This window comes from Mandrillus leucophaeus, unplaced genomic scaffold (genome assembly GCF_000951045.1).
Source record: "Mandrillus leucophaeus isolate KB7577 unplaced genomic scaffold, Mleu.le_1.0 Scaffold916, whole genome shotgun sequence".
NCBI classification, from domain to species: Eukaryota; Metazoa; Chordata; class Mammalia; order Primates; family Cercopithecidae; genus Mandrillus; species Mandrillus leucophaeus.
The window spans coordinates 984,876-997,335 of record NW_012109986.1 but is presented as its reverse complement, the minus strand read 5'-3'; the positions used below and the strand labels follow the sequence as shown (position 1 = coordinate 997,335).

Sequence of the window (12,460 nt, the reverse complement as noted above, 5' to 3'; positions counted from 1 at the left end):
GACTGGTATTAAAATAATCTATTTATATTAAAAAAGAAAGAATACAACATTATAATGAACAAATATATGTATTCAGAATCATTGCTTTTTAAACTATTTTCTAAGTATATATTAATGAATTATTGTTAAATTGATATTCTTTAATAGAAATGACAATAACTGACATTAAATATAAAGCAAATATTTTTTGTTAGAATCATGTAAAATTTAAACAAATTTTTGAAAATACCACCCAAAATAATTTCTCTGTATATAGCAAGACACACATCAGATCGTAACAAGAAAACAAACAAAAAAGATATGAAAAAGAAATAAAGACCTCCCCCTCACCGCATCTGAGTTCATCATATCTGTTATGATTGTACCATTAATCACAAAGAGTAAGGCGATATTTCTGTCAGGAGGAGTCAGTGTGCCCTAAAAAATGTTGACAATCTCACTGTCATATACCCAAGAAAGAACCCTGAACCTGGAAGGGGACAAAGCCTTAAACATGTGTGACGGGAACTCCTTTGCACTCTGTCCTTGTTTTCTTTCATCTGGACTTTCAGATAGTTTGTTATTCTGACACAAAGACGGAGTCTGGTAGACAGGCAGGAAAATCTCTCTAGAAAATGCCATCTAATTATGAATGAATTATCTCTTATAATTCTAATCATACAGTTGCACAGTTCTCTGCATTTTCTCTTTAGAGCAGTTTTTAAAATGTGTTTTGGCCTTGTCTCTGCTATTATTTAGGATATTAAGTAAAGACACATTTCATGAGCCAAAACTAATAGCACAGCAACATTCTTCTCTTTGAAGCCAGCATTATTAAAGCATCAGAAATTAACAAAACCTTCCATCTTAGGAAACAAGACTCAGAACTACTAGGATTAGGTGAATCTCCTACACACACACAAAAAAAGTAACGGTGCATTGCTTAATCTGAGGGTTTAACATTTAGCTTTTTTAAAAAGGGGCAAATATTTATAAATCCCTAGTGCCTACAATGGTGTCCAATACTCAGTAAATAATAAGTATTTATCGAAAGAATGCCATAGAACAGATCACACTGAGATAATAAGAGACGGTAACAGAAATACATCACAGAAGATCAAAACACTGATTTTATAGAAGATAAAAATCAAACATAAAAATAAAAAGGAAACACAGACAAGGATAAGAGAAAACCATTAAAAGCATAGGAAAACCAGTGAAAGAGAATACTACAGAGGTTATAAAAGAGTTAAGAATTCTGCCATAACAGGTGAGTTATAAAAATATTTACTTTTACCTACCTTGCGTGGCTGAAAATCGTATTTCACACAATGCTGAAAACCTTTCCCTTTGGACTTCAATGATGTGACTATTAAACAGTTGCCAACAAAATGAGCAGAGTAACCAACTCCTTTGCTAGTACGAAAACTGCAAAGACAACTGACAATGGTATAATATCCTCTGATAAAAAGAACTAAACACCTAATGGCTATTAAACATTCTTATGAAAATAAAACTTATTTCCCTGTACAGTAGAAGCAGTTTAATATGTGTCAAATAAAAACTAAACAAAAATATAAAAGGTTTAGTTATAAGTAAATATAAGAAATTTAAACTGGGAAACAAAAGACTATGAAAGCTTTTAGTATTTCAATCTAATATCTCAGAAATACTTAAAAACAAATTAATTGCCAACAAAAACCTACCACCAAGTAGACTTTATCTACTTTTAAGGACCATTTGCAATCAGCAAATACAGAACACGTTTACACAAAGTTCACATTTTAAATAACAATCTGCTCTATAATCCTTTGAAAAGAGCTTACAAATTAACAACAAAAAGAAAAAAAAACTTGGTCAGAGTCAAGGTTGATAAATAATGCAGCTGATCAAGTAAAGCAGTACATTTTTAGTTTAAAAAAATAAAAAGATGTAACTATGAAATATAGTTGTTTTCTTCTACAGAAGCATTCCCCTTACCTGTAAATTTAATCACAATGTAGAAAAATGTTTAATCATTGAAAAATGAAGGTACCACTGAAATTAATGTATGACCTCCCAAAATGACCACTCTGAAGACCAACCCCATTTATGTTTGGAAGTTCAGATGCTTATTTAAAACTTGCTCTCATTTTATCCATATATAATATTTTATAATAGAATTTTAGAAGACAGTAATAGGTCACGTATTTCTTTGCTCACATTTCTGACCCAGCCATTAAACAAAGAGCTTTAAATATGATTCTCTCATTAAATCCTATGGGATAGACACTATTACTATTCTCGTCTTATAGTTGAAGACACCAAAAATACAGGGTGAATAGTAGCTGGTGAAGCCAGAACTTGAACACAGACAGTCTTATTTCAGAGTATTGCAAGTATTAAATGAGTTCATATATATAAACATTTACAATGCCTAGCATATAATATGGCAATCAATGAATGTTTGATGTTCTTATTCATAAGTATGCTGACTGTGCATCATTACTGGCATACTAAAATTACCAAGCTTTCAACCCTTACAGATCAACACATTGTTAGGTTGATCAACTCATTCTAGTTGTCCACACCAAATAATCTTACCTTATAATTTCTTACGTAGTTATTATTAACAATTTTCAAGCATATGTCAGTTATGCTAATAGAACAAAGTAAGTGAAAAGGCAAAAATGAATGAAATCTGGTAAAAGTTTGGAATTTTTTCCAGGGACCAGCAATCCTCACTAAAATTCCCACAACTGATATACATTGAAGGAGACTGGGACAGAAAGTCTGTACCTTTGACTTTTAAACTGTAATTGAAAAAGAATGATAATCGTGAGGCAGATGACCTAGAATCAATAGCAAAATAAATGCATATATACACACATAAATAAAACTGATTTACAGTGTCTTCACAGTTTTAGCATATATACATATATATATATTCTAAGTTGCCTTGAGACTATACATTTATAGAATTCAAGTACTTAAAGAAAAAAGTCCTAAAATTAAACATTTACTTACCAATAAAGATAAGGTTTATCCTTGTCAACATTAATGTTATTTAATGGATCCATACGAAACCAAGTGTTTAACGTGAAGCCATTCTGATAAGGCCACTTTGCAATAGGAGGCAAGGCAATTGCCTACAAGGCAATGAGAAAGGTACAAAAGTATCAGTTAAAGAAATGTGATAGTAGCTAACGTCAAATATGGCTTTTGCAGATTAACAATCAAAGTATAAATATCAGAAAATCACAAACAAATCCATAAAATAAAAGCTAGTATTTTATTAAAACATTCTAACTATACCTAAATAGTATTTGTTGATTATAGAAGCATTCAATTTTCAAATACTCAGTGAATTAGATTTTATCTCTAGGTTACATAGCGGGTTTCAGACTATACTCCAAGAAGTCCCCATCTAGTTTCATCAGTATACAATCTCTTACATATAAGCCTCCCAATTTCAGTTTTCTATGTTTTATGCTAGGTTTTCAGTAGTAACCCATTTGGTTAAAGGAGATTGAATATTTAAAGCCAAAAATGACTGAGCTAGAAAATGTTAACGGAATCAATATTGAAGACATGCAAGCATTAAGAGATAATGTTTATAATGCTAACAACATTGAAACCAAGAAAGGCAAAGCATGACATTTATTACTCAGAAACTTAACCACTGATATTTATAAACAAAAAGGATTCAGATCCATTCAAAAGCAGAAAAGGAAAAATATAGCACTCCCTTGAAAATAGCAATCAAATAAAATGTAGCCATTCTAAGGAATAAATGAGAAAGTAGCTGATTATTTCACCTGACTTCAAGAAACATCTGAATGGATTTATTTATTTTCCTAGGCTTTATCCAAATTCTACATAAAAGATAATTACCCATTATGATTTTAAAATTAACCTGTTCCCCAAACAGATCCTCATATTGCTGATAATGGCCTTTCTCAAATAAAACACGGCCCTTCTATGTCAAAAATCTTCTGCATTCAGAATAAAATTTAAATTTTTTCAGGTTATACAAGACTTCCCACATGCTATGGCTCCAACAAACCCTTTTGATTTTATCCTCCTCTACTACCCAAACCCACATTCCAAAGTACATCTAAATATACCAGCTATTCCATTTCTTTTACAGTTCCTCTTTCTATACATCATGTTGCTTCTATCCAAATCATTCTTCCTTCCAACAAAATCTCAATTATTCTTTAATGGTAGACTAATATGTTCCTCATCTGTGAAGCTTTCCTGGACTTCAACCTAGCGTGATTTCTCTTTTCAACTGTGTTCCCATAGTTATGAGTACCTAAATCTACAATGTCATTTATAACTCTTATTGTAACAAGCTGTATCTGCATGTCCAGCCATCAGAGTTCTTCAAGAGTAAGGAATGTAGTATACTCCAAGTATAATGACTGAAGATATAGAAAATACTCTGTAGGTGGCCAATAAATAATCTCAAAGTAGTCAAAGATTTCTAAGTACTTGTTGTTAAAAAAAATACACATACACACACACACACACACACACACACACACAATTTCAAATGAAGAGTTAAACCCTATAGTAACCTTTCAGATTTTAGTATTTAAGCCACTAGTTCAGGCAGTTTTATTATCATACAATATAAATAACATTTTATTGTCAAACAATATGTAACTTTTCTTGACTCTTTAAAACAGGGAATATTTTACCTTGATCTAACAGATGAACTTACATTCCAAATATATAATGAACTCTTAGGATAATAAGATAAACAACCAAAATTTTTAAATGAACAGAAGATCTGAACAGAACATCACAAATGAAGATATAAGAATGGCCACATGAAAAATGCTCATCATGATCAGTCATGAATGAAATGCAAAATTAAAACTATGATGAGGTACCATTACAGTAGATTCCCCTCTTATCTGTGGTTTCATGGTTTCAGTTACCCATGGTCAACCACAGTCCAAAAACAGGTGAGTACAGTACAGTAAGATATTTTGAAAGAGAGACAATGAGGGAGGAGAAGGAGGGAGAGACAACACTCACAAAAGTTTTACTATAATATATTGCTATAATTGTTATGTTTTATTAGTTATTGTTGTTAATCTCTTTCTGTACCCAGTTTGCAAATTAAACTTTATCACAGGTATGTATGTAGAGGAAAAAAACATAGTATATATTATATACATGGTTCAGTACCATCCACAGTTTCAGGTATCTACTGAACCAGTCTTAGAACATATATCCCCCATGGATAAGGCGGGACTACTATACACAACCATTTAAATCCCTCAAATTTAAAAGACTGAAAATGTCCAGGATGCAGATCAAGTGGGACTCTCATACACAGCTTATGAAAATGTACAATGTTCTAATACAGAAAACAAGTAGACAGTTTCTCATGAAAGTAAACAGGCAGTTACCATAAAACCCATCAATCTCACTCAGGTATTTAATAGAAATATAAGAAAACATATGTCCATAGAAAGACCTGTGCTCAAATGTTCACAGCAGTTTTATTTATAACAGCCAAAAACTAGAAACTCAAAAGTCCATCAACTAGTGAATGGATAGGATGGATAAACTGTGGTATATCCATAAAATGCAATACTACTCAAAAACAAACAAAAAAAAAGACAAGAGAATAAAACAGTAATTAAAACTACAACATAGAAAATTTCAAAAGCATCATGGTAAATGAAAGAAGCTTGATACAAAAGACAATATACTAGGCCGGGTGCAGGGGCTCACACCTGTGATCCCAGCACTTTCGTGGGCCTAGGCGGGCAAACAGCAGGTCAGGAGTTTGACAGCAGCCTGGCCAACATGGTAAAACCCCGTCTCTACTAAAAATACAAAAATTAGCTGGGCACAGTGGCGGGTGTGTGTAATACCATCTACTCGGGAGGCTAAGGCAGGAGAATTGCTTGAACCGGGGAGGCAGAGGTTGCAGTGAGCTGCGATCACACCACTGAACTCCAGCCTGGGTGACAGCAAGACTCCGTCAAAAAAAAAAAAAAAAAAGACTATACTGTATGATTTTATTTATATGACAATCTAGAAAAGGCTAAACTATAGGAACACAAAGTAAATCAGAGGTAGTAAGGAGTGAGGATGGGTAGGGGGGAATGTCTTCCAACAGGCACAAGGGAATTTGGGGAAGTGATGGAATTGTTGAAATCATTATATAGTAGTGGTTGTATGACTTCCAAACTCATCAAATTGTACTTTCTAAACTGGTAAATTTTATTATATGTAAATTAAACCTTACTAAAGTTGACCTAAAAATAAATAAATAAAAATCAGCACATGTATTTAAAACTTACCGCAGCACTACAACCAGGGAAATTGAAAAAAGTATCAGGACCGTGTCTCTGTGGCATCTGATTAAGAACTGATAATAATTTTACTGCATGTCTTGGCTGGGGAAACAATAAAAGAAATAAATGTCACTGTACAAATTTAACAACAATACTTAATATACCACGTTAGCCACTGGACTGTTTTTTAACTAGAGAGAAAATTAATTTTAAATCATTTATAAAACATTTACTAAATCATTTAAGAGGAAAGCAATTTCCATTATAAATTCAAGTATATAGCTCTCTAGAGACAAACTTTTGAACATTAAGTATTAATGAACTAATACTGAATACCTTTCCCTCTGACCACAGCTTACCCAGATTCCACTTTCTCCTCGAAGCATGCTGAACAAAAGCTTCAACTCCTTGACAGTGATGCTGTAGCTGGCAAGAACCCCCAACATATCAACTAGAAGATCTTCAAAGGAAAATAAAGTTATTCTGAACTCTAGTCATGAGCTGCCATCTGTCAAGGTAATATACTTTTTGAAAGATAAAAGTTGTCATTGTCATCTCTCTCTATATATATGTATCTAATACAGCTAAATGTTCTCATGAATAGCCATCCCAATTAACAATTTTTAACTCATTAAATAACCAAAATAATTTATTTCAATTATATGATTTTCCCCCATTAAATCACCAATGCAATTAAGCTCTCTTAGCACAAATGTAAAATAGATTTTATATATTCCCAGAACACATACACACACACACCACAACACAGCCTGCTGTGTGCAGGGAAAGGTAGGTAAAAATATGAAAATATACAAAGATGTAAAATTGTAAATTGGTTATTGTCAAATGAAAAAGTAACAGCTGACTATATTGTCTTTCAGAATTGTCCATTCTTAATATGTTCTTGGTATATTCCTTGGCCCACTAGCAATTTTTACCACTTACTCCAGGTGAGACATTATTCCAAGTGGTTTACATATACTAACCTCACAAATCCTCATACCAAGCCTATGAGGTAAGTACCATTTTTATCCCCTTGTAAAGTGAGTAAATTGTGGCACAGATCATTTATTCACATTGCTCAAGAACACAGACCTAGTAAGTGGTAGAATCAGGATTCAAACCCAGACAGTCTAGTTTCAGAACCCTCACTCTTACACACTAGTCTGTAAGTACATTACTAATGGTATCCATCATGCTAGTGTGAGTGTAGATGTGCATATAACAGACCAGCACACCTAATAATGAGAAAAATTACACATTTAATCTCTTGTCTCTGATTGCTTTCTCTACATATTGTGATTAATACTTCTTCTGCCATTGTTCTTTGCAAGAAATTGAACATCTAAACTTTTACACTTCATTTTCCCAATTTCTAAAGCACTTCTTAAGAATGAAACATACTACAAAGGTTACTACAAAGCAATACACATATATATTCTAAAAGCTTATAATCAATTAATAAAAAGGTTAGGTTAGGGTAAGCGGAAATACTTAGTACTGATATATAATGTGTATTATTCAATATCATATCACAGATTAATAACTGGAATTTGAGACTTTGAAAAATATTTGTCATTTGTATATTTCAAAATTGAAACTTAGTATGCTTATTTTCATCAATTAATAATTAATCAATTCATAAATAATTTTATTTAACACACAATAAGCAAGTAATCTCTACAATAAAAGTGTGACAGTGGATATGCCACTTTCAGAGTAATATTTTAACGAAATAAAACATGTCATCACTTAAGCAACAAAAATGTATGAAAATATTAGTATATATAGGTCAAAAAGCATGTTCCTATAAAAAATTCAAGTACTGTAAAACCCTAAGCTAATATGAAGTATTTTTGTCTTAGTCCATTTAATGTTTCTATAATATGAAGTATTTGTAAGCAATTAGCTGCAATGGCAACCTTTACAGAAGATTTCTTAAAGGTTTACATAAAATACTTTAAAAAAAACTTTTTAAAATATTTGCAACATCTAATTTTTTTTTCAAGTTATACAAGTCTTTATCTTATCTCCCATGTATGTCACAAAAAGTAATCTATTAACTTTGTATTTAATTAGAAATTTTAAAAAATTCCTTGCATATTATATATGTAACACAACGAAGCAGCTCAGTTTAATTCTATTACAGAAGATATTTTCTGGAGAACAAGATTAAAAACAATCAGAAATTATTTTTAAAAGAGAAAAAATAGTAATTACTTATATATTGTATATGTAACACAACCAAGCAGCTCAGTTTAATTCTATTATAGAAGGTCTTCTTTTCTGGAGAACAAGATTGAAAGTAATCAGAAATTATTTTTTTTAAAAGAAAAAATACTAACACCATGAAATTTTCTCATCAATTTGCTATACATATTTAATTTAGCCACTTCTAGTGACACTTATACTATATTATTAAATAAAAAGGACCCCATTGAACTTAACATACTACAATACATTCAGATATGAATGTTAGTAGTGTTTTGGTGGCTGCCGGTTCTTCCTTAGTATAATATTCAAAGTTTAATTTCTCTATTAAAAAGCAAGACAGAGGTATTTTTCTGACATTTATTCTCTTTTCTCATATCCTTCCAACATCAAGCTCTTTTGAAGGGAAATGCTAGAAATTACAAAAAGTGAAAGTTTTGTGTTATTAATATTATTACTGAGAAAAAGATAAGAGAATTAAGGAGCTTTATATAATAGCAATGTCAAGATATGAACTTCTATGGTACTGTCACTGTTACATTTCAGTGCTGATGAATTATGTACCAGTAAATTACTATATGTGTAATTTTGGCTCATTCTCTAAACTGCACTCCATAGAGTAGCAGCCAGTTTACAAAAGAAAAAAAAAAAAAAGAGCTTAAGCTCAGATATAAGAATTGAAAGATCATGTGATGTCCTACAAAACATGTGTACACATAATTCTATATTAATACATTCCTATTAAGTAACTCTAGAATTTATAGAAATGCTACTATTAATATATCTTTATTAAAAAGGTATTTTAAGAAACAGATGTCTAAATCTCACTTTTCATCAAGTTAGCCATCAGTACCCCATACAGGGACTGCTAAACCATTCTAAAAAAAGATATATGCCACTCTGAAGGTAATTAGATATGATTTTTAATATATTTTCTCAGAAAATCAAATTTTTTGAAATATTTAAATTAAAAGCATTCTTTTTGCAATTTTGCATTCTTTTTTAACCCATTTTTCATTCCATTCTTTCTTGTTTAATGTTTTGTTCCATAAAGTTTAAAAATAATTAAATGCATAAGCCAAAATGTTAAAGAGTATTCTCTGGTATCTGAACTACTTTCCCGGATCAGGAATGATACTGTGGAGGGTAATATCAGCACTTGTGTAATTACGAAAATGCTTTTATGTCAGAAGATACTTAGGCTGAAAATTCATGGCTTACAAAAAATAAACATTTCAAACTTTAAACTTATTTTCTGGAATGATACTTGCTCTGGAATAATATTCAAAACACTTTTCTGAAATGCATCCAGCCACACAGGAGAATAAGTGTGCAAGGTAGTAAAGGGTTGGTGGTGAAAAAATTATAGATTTCAAAGTTACTGTTTGAAATAACCCAAACAAGCAAAACATTAGTATTTTTATCTTGAAATTCTTGGTGAATTTTATGTTCTAGCCCATAATCTATTAGTTTATTTTAATACAAGTTGCTTCCAAAATGGACATGTCCAAAAGATACAACATGCTTATCTAAGACTTTTAGTACCTCCTGTCATAGTTGCATTTATGCCAGATTGAGGGGCACAGAACTAGGAGAATTTGGTAAAATGTTCATTATACAGAACTGTAATACCTATTGTGGTATTTTAATTATGTAAAAGCTTAATGAAATACTACATAAAAAGATACTGTTTATTTTTCTGATAGATTTCATAGCACTCCATGGTACTGAGATTTTCTAAAATTTAGAAAACAACATCAGTAATTATGTTTGTCTACTACAGTAATTATGTTTTTCTTCTTCCACTCTTCACGTTTTCCATTAATATAAAAAGTAAAATTTCCATACATTTCCATTTATTTTAAATCAAAGTAGTGTCAACAAGTCTACATTACCTATGGAATATAAAGGGAAGTATGTGAAACTTTATAAACATTTAAGTTATACTTTCCTGTCAGACAACCCCATACCTGCTATCATGTCATCTACTGCACTCATTTTCAGCAATACTTGTTCAATTAGCCCAACTTCTGTGCTAGTCTGTAAATTCCGAACACTTTTTCGTAGAATGGCTGTAAACATGCTCCATATTTCTGCTTGACATGTTACATCACAGTGCTCCAAAAGCTCTGTCATGCATGTTATACTCTCAGCATCCTGGATAATAAAGTTCATCTCCAAGTCAAATTCTCCACCAACCAGCTGAAAGTAAACAGAAAGAAACAATGGTGTTAACATGGGAGGAGGCTACTGATAACAGTAGAATGAAATAACAAGAATTCAAAACTACTACTCTAAAAAATTTCCTGGCTTCTGGTATAAAATTAATTTTGATCAAAAGTATAAGAGCTACAGGTAAGTGAAAGGTGTTGTAAGCATTGAAACTAGGGAACAAAAATCTAATTTCCACATAAATGGAAAAGACTGCTTTCAAATCTAGTAAAATAGAGCAAACTACAGCATGTGATTCCTGGGTGGGATTCAGGAAAAATTCCTAAAAAGAGGGTTTGGCCTTTAAAAGTGATAATCAACAGAAAATATAGAATTTACTAATGATAAATTTTAAGACATGAAATTCATTTTCTTTTTTGGTATTACTAGTCTTACAGATAAGGAGATGTAACTGGGGCATAAACTCCATATATAGAAGATGAAGAAATACGAAACTGATGCAACTTATAATAAATACTGAAATAATGGAATGAATGTTAAAAAATAAGTTGAACAGAAATATGCAAGGTCTTGTAAAACTTTTTTTTTTAAAGCACAAATGTGAATTGGGTAAAAGAAAGCTGATTTAACAGCAACACATTTGACTTCAGCATTATGGCAAGTGAGTCCAAAGTCATACTGCCCCTCCTATTTGATATTTTAAGTACAGTAGCAGACAAATACACATAGAATAAAATGACATAATAATACTCTTTTATTCTCTGCTGATGGAATCCCATAGGAACTATTATATTCAGTTATAAGCATCATTCTTAAAAAAGAACACTGTCAAACTGGATATCCTTTTGGTCTAAAGAATAAGATTTAGGAATAAAATAATAATCATATACAACGCCTCACAAATTTGAAGTCATTGATTCCTTCGTTCATTCAATAAATAATTTATTAGAGTCTCGAAGTTACTGTTCTGGGAACTAGAATATATGAATGTCCAAGATAAAAACCATGCACTAAAAGTGGTAAATTCTAGGAACAAAGATGTATATGTATGTATGCATACACTACTTTATTCCAAAAAACACTGAAGGTGGCTAAAAGTTATATAAAGCACGAAGGAAGACATAAAATATGAATAGATGAGAAAAGAGGAAGCAAAGGAAAAACAAGATTAGGAACAGACAGGGAGTAGAATTAGGATCAAGAAGTAGAATTAATTTCCTGTCACTGAAAGGTATTCACAAATACTGACAGATGACCACAGAATATGAGGTAAACAGGATAAATAGTAATAATACCACCACCTAACCTTACATGGCATTTAGTACTGTTTTAAATGTTTTACATCTATTATGATACTATTATTATCTTCATTTTACAGATAAGGAATCATAGGCACAGAGTTATAAGTACGTTGAAGAATGTTACAAAATGGGTAAGAGACACAGGATCCAAACACAAGAAGTCTGTCTTCATGCAAGTTCATACAAACATTACAATCTCATTTAAGAACATTTTTTAGGAGGGAGGTGAGGTAAAATGGCAGAACAGAAAGCTCCACAGATTGTCCCCCTACCCCTACCACAAGCACACTAAGTTAACCAACAACTACACAGAAAAAAGCACCTTCATAAGAGCTAAAAATCAGGTGAGCACTCACAGTACCTGGTTTTAACCTCATATCACTGAAAGAGACACTGAAAAGATAGAAAAACAGTTCTGAGTCTCTGACACCACCCCTCCCTGACCCCAGCAGCATGGCTTGGTGCCAGGAGCATCTCTGAGTGCTGGTGAAGGGA

At 31.7% G+C, this 12,460-nt stretch overlaps 1 protein-coding gene across 1 annotated transcript in view; it reads right to left on the bottom strand.

The window, feature by feature from the left end:
* Positions 1–12,460, bottom strand: part of NBEA (neurobeachin) — a gene marked incomplete at its 3' end in the record, with an annotated part of 753,742 nt that overhangs the window by 628,051 nt on the left and 113,231 nt on the right. The window contains exons 2-6 of the mRNA XM_011969865.1: positions 10,463–10,694; positions 6,641–6,741; positions 6,288–6,383; positions 2,986–3,107; positions 1,281–1,407 (exon numbers count right to left, since the gene is read on the bottom strand). Of these exons, the coding sequence (XP_011825255.1) occupies positions 1,281–1,407; positions 2,986–3,107; positions 6,288–6,383; positions 6,641–6,741; positions 10,463–10,694 (678 nt within the window). The remainder of the gene's footprint in view (positions 1–1,280; positions 1,408–2,985; positions 3,108–6,287; positions 6,384–6,640; positions 6,742–10,462; positions 10,695–12,460) is intronic.